General features: G+C 41.3%; 1 protein-coding gene across 1 annotated transcript; it reads right to left on the reverse strand.

Moving 5' to 3' along the window:
• Positions 1–334: 334 nt before the first annotated feature.
• Positions 335–10,292, reverse strand: LOC131444082 (NACHT, LRR and PYD domains-containing protein 12-like). Its single transcript, XM_058614213.1, has 9 exons — positions 10,108–10,292; positions 8,223–10,023; positions 7,953–8,126; positions 7,682–7,855; positions 7,411–7,584; positions 7,140–7,313; positions 6,639–6,690; positions 1,040–1,217; positions 335–959 (listed from the first exon to the last, which is right to left on the reverse strand). Exons 1-9 carry the CDS (start codon positions 10,130–10,132, stop codon positions 433–435), a joined length of 3,279 nt encoding a protein of 1,092 aa, XP_058470196.1. The 5' UTR covers positions 10,133–10,292; the 3' UTR covers positions 335–432.
• Between the last annotated feature and the right edge of the window lie 660 nt (positions 10,293–10,952).

Here is a 10,952-nt window from a genome sequence, read left to right on the forward strand (position 1 = left end):
CAGTGCATGCTGGGACAGAAAGGCTCGTCAGTGAGAAGATGATGTTCTTCAGACAAAGAGTCAAACTCTTAACATCTTTATTTACTTTGTTTTCTATTGGATTGAAAACCTTGAATTTTATTTTATATTATTTTGACTTCTTTCTTTTTATTTTATATAAAGCATTTATTCATTTTTAATTGATTTTACTTTCTGTATCTTTTAATTTCACTTTCAAACATTCACTTTTTGTTATTTTTATCTCAGTGTGTGTGAACCTGTGTGTTTCAGGCTGGTTCTCAGCAGCAGGGGGCGCTCACAGCGCAGGACGGCGGCTCAGTTAATGACAGACATGTTGATTTTTTAAGTCTTTATTTATTGATGGTTTCAACAAAGAATGACTGAGACGAGCTTTGACCTCGTCCACCACTGAAGCTGCTGTCTCTTCATGTCCTACAGAGGACACAGAGACACTGAGGAACCAGGCCAGACCAGGAACCCAGGATAAACCGGTTCAGTGAATGTGGTCCTGAAGGTGTGGAGGTGGATCAGTGAGTCAGAGGAGACGCTGTAGAAGGACAGAGTCCCAGCAAGACAGTCCACATACACTGATACCCTGTGAGAGACAGAGGACATGATGCGTGTTTCTGTCCTACAGTGAAGGACAGAGTTACCACGATCATCAGAGCAGAACAGACTCCAGGACTGATCATTATGTCCAAACAAACAGTCAGAACTGTCGCCTTTCCTCTTGATTCCTCTGTAACTCAGTGATATACAAACTCTTCCTCTCCACTCGACCTCCCAGTAACAGCGACCAGTCAGACCAGGTCTACACAGCAGCTGAGACCAGGACTCAAATCTGTCTGGATGATCAGGATACAACTGATCTTCTCTCACACGGGTCACTTTCCTGTTGTCGTCAGACAGTTTGAGTTCTCTGCTCATTGTGTTTGTGTCCAGTTCCAGTTCACATGAATCTGATGAAGACAACGAGACACAGCTGCAGTTTATTGATGATCAGCTGATATGTTGTTATTTCCTGTAAATCCATACTTACACTTCCTGAGACCAGGTTTTAACCACTGCTCTCCAGCATGGTCCATCCTGGAGGAAGAAACAGTCTGAATGAGTTTCTGTCCAACATGAGTCCAAACTGTTGTCTTAATGACGCACTCTGGTGGACACAATGATGAACTACAAGGACAGGTGTGTTTCAAAGAGAAGACGGTGGCTGTTTCTCAATACTCAAGTAAGCAAGTATGTACTTGCTTACTTGAGAAGTACGCTGGGAGTATATACTTGCCAAGTACGGGAGTACACAAGTATGTGGTTGTTTCTCAATACTCAAGTATGCAAGTATGTATGTATTGTTCTGCTGTAGTTCTGCTGTAGTGCTGCTGTGCTACAGCCTCATTAGCGCCACCTACGGTGTTGATAAATGAACATATGAAATACTTTTAATAAATGCATATATATGTTGTTATTATTTTTACATTTTAAATATTTAACTTCATTTATTAATTTATTTCTATTAAAATATACAATACAAATTATACAATGTGGAAAATAGATATATTACAGCATTGTAGAGTAGTATATATATATATATATATATATATATATATGACTTGTACAAATATATACTACTCTACATATCTAATATTTAAATATTATATTTAAATACAGATACAATGACCGTGCGACTTTAATATAAATCTAACATTCAAAGTTAAAATAAAAAAAACATTAACAATATACAAACTTTTAAACTGTCAGGTCAAAACGTTTCCATTAAAAACAAAATAACACGTCAACAACAAATCTATGGATCACACCGAGCATCTAATGACAGCGACGTCTGAGCCAGCGGATCATTTCATCAGGACAGGCCGAGGTCACGCTGCTCTGTGTCGGGCACAGTAAGCGCCGAGCGTCCGCAGAGGCGGAGCTTATCACCTCCGACAAACGTCGCTGCCAAACTATAAATACGTCATATCTTCATACACAAACCACATGTTTGATTTCTAAATGACTCATTTCTCGCCTCAAATGATGTTAAAACTTTGTTCCGGAACAAAGAAAAATATTTATTTCAGATTTATATTTCTATTATCTGCTGCTATGCTCCGCTGAAATGTAATGTCGTTTTTGTCAGGCTTCCTTCTTCTTATGAACGATAGGTGATGAGTTGATGATGCAGGAAAAGACCCCACTGACACAGGACTTGTACCGAACAAAGGGATTTTATTTAGTCACAAGTCAGGCGTCAGAACCAAGCTCTGCAGCAGCTCGGGAGAATGTGTTCTTGCCGAATCTCCGAACAATTCTGCCTCAGAAAAGCAAAACTAACCTTATATAGATTTTCTAGCATTCTTATTTGCAGGCATCACATGTTTCGACCCCCGCCTTTCTCCTGTTTCCATAATGCAACAACTTGAAAAACAAGTTGGGTCCGGATATACCATACTGTCCCATGATCTTTAAATTGGACAATATCACCATTTAGTCAAACAAGAGACATCTATATTTCCTAACTAACCATATTCAAAACAGACCCTCAAGTTTCCTGTCCTATACAGGATGCCTATTGTAAAACGTATGGTCTGACTTGTCATGTGTCCAAGAGACCCTCTTGTCTCATGTTTACTTATTAATGTCAATCATCAATACATTTAAGTATTAAACTTTAGCTGTGTTAATGTGTTCTTCTTAGTTCATATACCTCAGCATTCTGGGATACATGGCCATCCCAAGTACGCTCAAGTCACCTCCGATGCATACCTGGTAAAAATGGGCGGAGCGAGAATACGTCCGGGTCCTCGCTGTTCGCTTACTTGAGAATTGGAACAGCACTTGAACAGTACCGGAGTACGCAAGTACGCACAAGTACGCACAAGTATGGATATTGAGAAACGGCCGGTGTCTGCAGAACCGGAGACCACAGTTTCAGGAGGCTACGCATTTACTCAACAGCGCCACCACGTGGACAACACAGAAGACAACTTCTGTTTATACAGACACAACTCACTACAAACACCACAGAATAAAGACATCTTTACTTTAGTTAGACCGTAGACTGTTTGAAGTGGACCAGGACTGTTCTGTACCCAGTACCAGGACTTCTCACATGATGCTGCTACTCTGTGCAGATGATCTGTCCAGTTCATGGTTCTGGTCGTTTCTCAGGCTGAACTACGTGACATTAACTCGTTCTCACCAGAGTCTAGTGTTTGGTTCTAGTTTATTGTCAAACAAGAACAATATCTATCAGGCAGATGATCTGCTGTGGCGCCCCCTAAAGGGAGGAGCCAGAAGAAGGAGAAGAACAACAGGTGTTTAAAAAGTGTCACTAATGTTTGGTTATACTCACTGACAGAGGAAAACATAATAACAGGACATCTTCAACCTGAACCTGCTGACAAGTTTTAATACTGCTGATGAACATGAAGAGGAAGGAGGAGGAAGAGGAGAATACCTGAGAGTGTCCAGTCTCCAGTGAGGACTCTTCAGTCCAGCAGACAGCAGCTTCTCTCCTGAGTCTCCTGGATGATTGTAGCTCAGGTCCAGTTCTCTCAGATGGGAGGGGTTGGAGTTCAGAGCTGAGGTCAGAGAAGAACATCCTTCCTCTGAGACCAGACAACCTGACAGACTGGAGTTAAGAAGATATGATGAACTCAGTGATTCAGAAAAAACATCTTCATCAACAAGAACCTAAAGAAGCAAAGAGTCTGAGTCAGAGTTCTGACTTGAGAGTCTCCAGAGAACAGTGAGGACTCTTCAGTCCATCACACAGCAGCTTCACTCCTGGATCCTGCAGGTCGTTGTTACTCAGGTCCACGTGTCTCATACGAGAGGACACAGAGCTGAGGACTGAGGACAGAGCTTCACAGCTTCTCTCTGAGAGTTTACAGCCACTCATTCTGAGGAGGAGTTCAAGAAAATCTATTCACATGTAATTAAAAAAATAATCAGGGACAGGTGAGGAGCGAGAGAAGGGTATCAAGGAGAAACTGCGAGCTTTTAGAAGGCAATAGGGTTCTTGCAACCTTGTTGCTTGAACCCTAATAAAACATTAGAGGATTTAAAAAACAAGCTAAAGATACTAGAAGGAAAACATAAATTAGATTTGGCACAGAATACATTGAGAGAAATTAGACACACCAGGAATGAAATTAATAATTTGGCCACACAAGAAATCGAGAAAGATTTAATGTTTCTGAAACAGAAAACCTACGAAAGTGGCTCCAAATCTATGAAAGTATTGGCATGGAAATTGAAAAAAAGGATAGCCTAAAATACAATTCATAAAATTAGGGATCCAAGGACAAAAGCGATACAAAATAAACTAAATGAAATTCAGGAAGCTTTTGAAGTGTTTTACAAAACCTTATATTCTGAAGTCTCAGGTGGGAGTGTGGCCCAAATTGACAGCTTCCTGAATTCCCTAGATTCACCTACTCTCGATGAAAATCAAAATAAAATGATGACTGCGGATATAACTGAAGAAGAATTAAAAGTTGCAGTTGGTAGATTTAAATTAAGCAAATCACCAGGATCTGATGGCTACACGGCAGAGTGGTACAAGGAATTTAAAAAAGAACTAATACCTGTTTTACTGCCTACTCTGAATTGGGCTTTAAAAAATGCGCAAACGCCACCCAGCTGGAAGGAGGCAATCATTTCAGCCATACCAAAAGAAGGCAAGGATAAAGTGGAGTGTGGCTCTTTTAGGCCAATCTCTGTTCTTAATGTGGACTATAAATTATTTACTTCTGTTATGGCCAAACGATTAGAAGAATTCCTGCCGACACTGATACATAATGATCAGACAGGTTTCATACACCAACGCCAAACACAAGACAATATACCAAAGACACTACATATTATGGATCATATACAAAGAAATCAAACTGAAGCAATTGTGATGAGCGTAGATGCTGAAAAGGCCTTTGATTCGGTTAACTGGATTTTTCTCTACAGAGTGTTGCATAGAATTGGCTTCCACGATACAATTATTAAAACCATACAGGCACTATATGACAAACCTACCGCCAGGGTCAAGGTCAATGGATATTTGTCAAATAGTTTTACCCTAGAAAGGGGCACCAGACAGGGCTGTGCATGGTCACCACTACTCTTCGCATTATATTTGGAACCACTAGCTCAGTACATCAGACAAAAAGAAGATATTAAGGGAATCATTATTAAAGGGACGGAATATAAATTGGCCTGTTATGCAGACGATATTTTGATATACCTTGCGCAACCAACTCACTCTCTGCCTAAATTGATGGAAGCATTTGAACAATATGGCCAATTATCTGGGTACAAAATCAACATGAGTAAAACCCAAATACTCTCATATAACTACTGCCCACCAAGAGAAATCAAAAGTAGCTACCCCTTGACATGGCAAACAGAGTCCTTTAAATACTTAGGCATCAACCTACCAAAAGATCTTACAAAATTATCGGAATATAACTATTCACCCATACATGAAAAAATAAAGGATGATATAGCAAGATGGAACTTAATTCCCTTCTTTAGCCTTAGTTCAATAATTGACTCTATTAAAATGATTATATTGCCAAGACTTTTATATTTATTTTAAACATTGCCAATAGAGATTAACCAAAACCAATTTAACGAGTGGGACAAACTGCTATCCAGGTATATAGCAGTTTGCCTCAAAACCTTACAGCTGGTTAAACAAAAGGGAGGATGGGGCTTGCCTTATTTTAGATATTATTATTTTGCAGCGCAGATGAGAGCAGTGGTATGCTGGTGCAACCCGTCATATACAGCTCAATGGAAAAGCATTGAGGAAAAAATGCCCTCCATCCCCATACAGGCAATTTTAGCTGATAATAACTTGCAAACCCACATTAATAACATTGATAATCAGTGGGTGGCGTGGACCCTTAAAGTATGGAAAATTATTATAAAAGAACATAAACTTGAAAATGATATTTTGGCTCTTAAATGGTGTGCTTATGATTCGGATTTTAGACCTAATAAACTGGATTCTAGATTTAAGGACTGGATAGCTAACGGTATAACAGCCTTATGTAGAGTAATGAAAGATGGAAAGTTACTCAGTTTTGAAACGCTTAAAAGGACACATGTTTTAGAAAAACAAGACTTTTATAGATACCTGCAGTTACGGCATTACGTCAATGCAAAGATGAAAAATCTAACAAAGATAAACATATGTCTAATTCAATTATTATTATTCGATTCGGAAGCTATTAATAAAACTGTGTCATGCTTATATAAGGGTCTGTCTCATTTGAAATCTCACTCTACTTCATATATTAAAATAAAATGGGAGAAGGAAGGAGGGATAAATATATCTGAGGAAGAATGGACAACAATTTGGAGGTATCAATGGAGATGTACCAGCTCACAGAAGTGGAGGGAATTTGGATGGAAAAGCTTGATTAGGTACTTTATTACACCTTCTCAGAAGTCTCACTATGATGATAATTCCCCTGTCTGCTGGAGGAACTGTGGAAATCAAAATGCTGACCACTACCATGTTTTCTGGGACTGTCCTGTCATTAAGGGCTACTGGAGAGGGATACATAATGCTCTACAGGAGATCTTTACCTGCGAAATACTCCTCGAGAGTAAGGCTATGTTTTTTGGACACATACCTGAGGAATGGCTGAAAGGGGATAAACTTCTACTAAATATCTTGCTGGTGGCCTGCAAAAAGGGTATAACAGGAAATGGTTGTCACAGGAGAGCCCAACTTTAAATTTATGGATGGACATTACAATGGACATCTATAAAATGGAGAGGATAACTGCATTTGTTAACCATCAATTGGAGAAATTTGCTTCATACTGGGGGAACTGGGTCAAATATGTCACACTCCATAGACATGATTTTATTTTTACAAACCAATGACTGTACTATACAAAAAGGATCACTCCCTAAATTGTACATAGTTGCTAATGTGTGTTTTTCCTTTTTTCATTGTTTGTTTTTTTTTGTCTAGGCATTTAGAGCAGACAACAGATGTGAGATGTATGCATGTATGTTTTGCCGGATGTGAATGTCTGTTTCTGAATGTCAATAAAAAATAAATTATAAAAAAATAAAATAATAATAATCAGAGTAGAATTGTCCATATAAATCAGCTGAGCACCAACCTGAGAGTCTCCAGAGAACAGTGAGGACTCTTCAGTCCATCACACAGCAGCTTCACTCCTGGATCCTGCAGGTCATTGTTACTCAGGTCCAGTTCTCTCAGATGGGAGGGGTTTGAGTTCAGAGCTGAGGTCAGAGAAGAACATCCTTCCTCTGAGACCAGACAACCTGAAAGACTGGAGTTAAGAAGATATTATGAACTCAGTGATTCAGAAAAAACATCTTCATCAAGAAGAACCTAAAGAAGCAAAGAGTCTGAGTCAGAGTTCTGACCTGAGAGTCTCCAGAGAACAGTAAGGACTCTTCAGTCCATCACACAGCAGCTTCACTCCTGGATCCTGCAGGTCATTGTTACTCAGGTCCAGTTCTCTCAGATGGGAGGGGTTTGAGTTTAGAGCTGAGGTCAGAGAAGAACATCCTTCCTCTGAGACCAGACAACCTGAAAGACTGGAGTTAAGAAGATATGATGAACTCAGTGATTCAGAAAAAACATCTTCATCAACAAGAACCTAAAGAAGCAAAGAGTCTGAGTCAGAGTTCTGACCTGAGAGTCTCCAGAGAACAGTAAGGACTCTTCAGTCCATCACACAGCAGCTTCACTCCTGGATCCTGCAGGTCATTGTTACTCAGGTCCAGTTCTCTCAGATGGGAGGGGTTTGAGTTCAGAGCTGAGGTCAGAGAAGAACATCCTTCCTCTGAGACCAGACAACCTGAAAGACTGGAGTTAAGAAGATATGATGAACTCAGTGATTCAGAAAAAACACCTTCATCAACAAGAACCTAAAGAAGCAAAGAGTCTGAGTCAGAGTTCTGACCTGAGAGTCTCCAGAGAACAGTAAGGACTCTTCAGTCCATCACACAGCAGCTTCACTCCTGAATTCAGCAGGTTGTTGTTACTCAGGTCCACATGTCTCAGACTAGAGGACACAGAGCTGAGGACTGAGGACAGAGCTTCACAGCTTCTCTCTGAGAGGTTACAGCCATTCAGTCTGATGAAGAAAACAGTGATGAACAAAAGGTTAAACATGTTTGTCTTGTGCTCTTTAGAATATGTCTTATTAATATTTATATACTGATCCACGTACAGAGCTTTGTTGGAGGCTTTGACCACCGGCAGCAGCTTCAGAAGAGCCTCCTCTGAAGCAGAGTATTTCTTCAGGTCAAACTCTTCCAGATCTTTTCCTGATGACAGTAAGATGAAGACCAGAGCTGACCACTGAGCAGGAGACAGTGTCTCTGTGGACAGGCATCCTGATGTGAGGGACTCTTGGATCTTCTCCACAAGAGAACGATGGTTCAGTTCATTCAGACAGTGGAACAGGTTGATGCTTCTCTCTGCTGACAGATTCTCACTGATCTTCTTCTTGATGTACTCAACTGTTTCCTGATTGGTCTGTGAACCACTTACTGTTTGTGTCAGTAGACCTCTTAAGAGCTTCTGATTGGTCTCCAGTGAAAGACCCAGGAGGAAGCGGAGGGACAAGTCCAGGTGTCCATTTGGACTCAGTAAGGCCTCGTCCACAGCACTCTGGTGCAGATGATTCAGTTTAGGTTTTTTTCTAAACGGTCTGGTCAACTGGCTCGTTGTTGGTTCTGACAACAGATTTGTTCCAGAGGTGATGAAGATCAGATGAACATGAAGAGCAGCCAGAAACTCCTGAACACTCAGATGGACAAAGCAGAAGACCTTGTCCTGGTACAGGCCTCTCTCCTCTTTAAAGATCTGAGTGAAGACTCCTGAGTAAACTGAAGCTGCTGTGATATCGATGCCACACTCTGTCAGGTCTGATTCATAGAAGATCAGGTTTCCTTTCTGCAGCTGCTCAAAAGCCAGTTTCCCCAGAGACTCAATCATCTTCCTGTTCTCTGGACTCCAGTGTGGATCTGTCTCAGCTCCTCCATCATATTTGACCTTCTTCACTTTGGACTGAACCACCAGGAAGTGGATGTACATCTCAGTCAGGGTCTTGGGCAGTTCTCCTCCATCTCTGGTTTTCAGCATGTTCTCCAGAACTGTTGCAGTGATCCAGCAGAAGACTGGGATGTGGCACATGATGTGGAGGCTTCGTGATGTCTGGATGTGGGAGATGATCCTCCTGGCCTGCTCCTCATCTCTGAACCTCTTCCAGAAGTAGTCCTCCTTCTGTGGGTCCGTGAACCCTCTGACCTCTGTCACCATGTCCACACAGTCAGGAGGGATCTGATTGGCTGCTGCAGGTCGTGTGGTTATCCAGAGGCGAGCAGAGGGAAGCAGTTTCCCCCTGATGAGGTTTGTCAGCAGCACGTCCACTGAGGTGGACGCTGTGACGTCAGTCAGGATCTCAGTGTTGTGGAAGTCCAGAGGAAGTCGACACTCGTCCAGACCATCAAAGATGAAGACCACCTTAAAGTCTTCAAACCTGCAGATTCCTGCTTCTTTGGTTTCAGTGAAGAAGTGATGGATGAGTTCCACCAAACTGAACTTCTTCTCTTTCAGCACATTCAGCTCTCTGAAGGTGAAGGGAAACATGAACTGTACGTCCTGGTTGCTTTTGTCTTCAGCCCAGTCCAGAGTGAACTTCTGTGTTAACACTGTTTTCCCAATGCCAGCCACGCCCTTTGTCATCACTCTTCTGATTGGTCCGTCTCTTCCAGCTGAGGCTTTCAAGATGTCTTCATGTCTGATGGATGTTTCTGGTCTGTCTGGTTTCCAGGAAGCTCTTTCAATCTGTCTGACCTCATGTTCTTCATTGACCTCTCCAGTCCCTCCCTCTGTGATGTAAAGCTCTGTGAAGATCTCATTCAGAAGGGTGGGGTTTCCTGCTTTAGCTACGCCCTCAAACAAACACTGGAACTTCTTCTTCAGGTTTGATTTGAGTTCACGTCGACAAGCTGGAGCTCTGATTTCTGACAGAACACAAGAAAATAAATCAGTGAGTTGATCATTGAGAAAATAAGATGTTCTTCCTTTCACATTAAAAGTCCTCTTACTGTCAGCTAGCTTCTCCTGCTTCATCCTCCTTAAGAAGTCCCCTGTGATCTTCAGAAAGGCCTCTCTGCTGCTCCTCTGCTCCTCATCCTCCCTCTGACTCTCTGAGACTTCTGTGTGATCTGTATCCAGAACCTTGTGGATCTTCTTCAGCTCGTTCTTCACAAAGCAGATGATGTTCTCCTCCAGCAGCTGGAACAGAACATGTGAAGTTTAACCTCAGATGATCAGTGACAGAGTGAAGTCTTGCAGGTCCACAGAGCAGCATCCAGACTGTCAGGACCAGGAGCCTCATGTATAAAAGAGTGCGCAGCTTTCATACTAAAAGACGGCGTACGCACAAAATGTATAAAGTACGTACGCAAAGAAAATCTCAGATTTATAAAACTGTGCGTACGCCAAGTCCTGCGCACCTTTTCTTTATACATCCCATCAAACGTGAAACTGAGCGGAGATGAATGAGGAACACACCACGCCCACCCACAAATGAATATAGAAATGACTCTAAAATGCCTTCGTCCTGAAGAAAAAGGACAACTGCGGCAGCAAAGAAAGAGGGAAATAAAAGAAAAAGAAGGAAAGTGCACGATCAACTCGTCAATTTATGATGTATAAATCTGTAAAAATAGATTATTTTGGTTGTTTTTTTTTGGAATTAGTGATAAACACAAAGGAACTAAATGTCAGGGTCACAGCGACTGCTCTCATATTAATATTGATGCTTAAAAAACTGGCTGTGCATTGATAGTTGATCCTGTGCATGTTTTTTTCTGGTGTAACATGTATGTTTAGACATGACTGATCCATGTGAGCTGAATTTACAGATTATTTCAACAATCTATAAGTG

The sequence above is a fragment of the Solea solea genome, chromosome 17 (genome assembly GCF_958295425.1).
Source record: "Solea solea chromosome 17, fSolSol10.1, whole genome shotgun sequence".
NCBI classification, from domain to species: Eukaryota; Metazoa; Chordata; class Actinopteri; order Pleuronectiformes; family Soleidae; genus Solea; species Solea solea.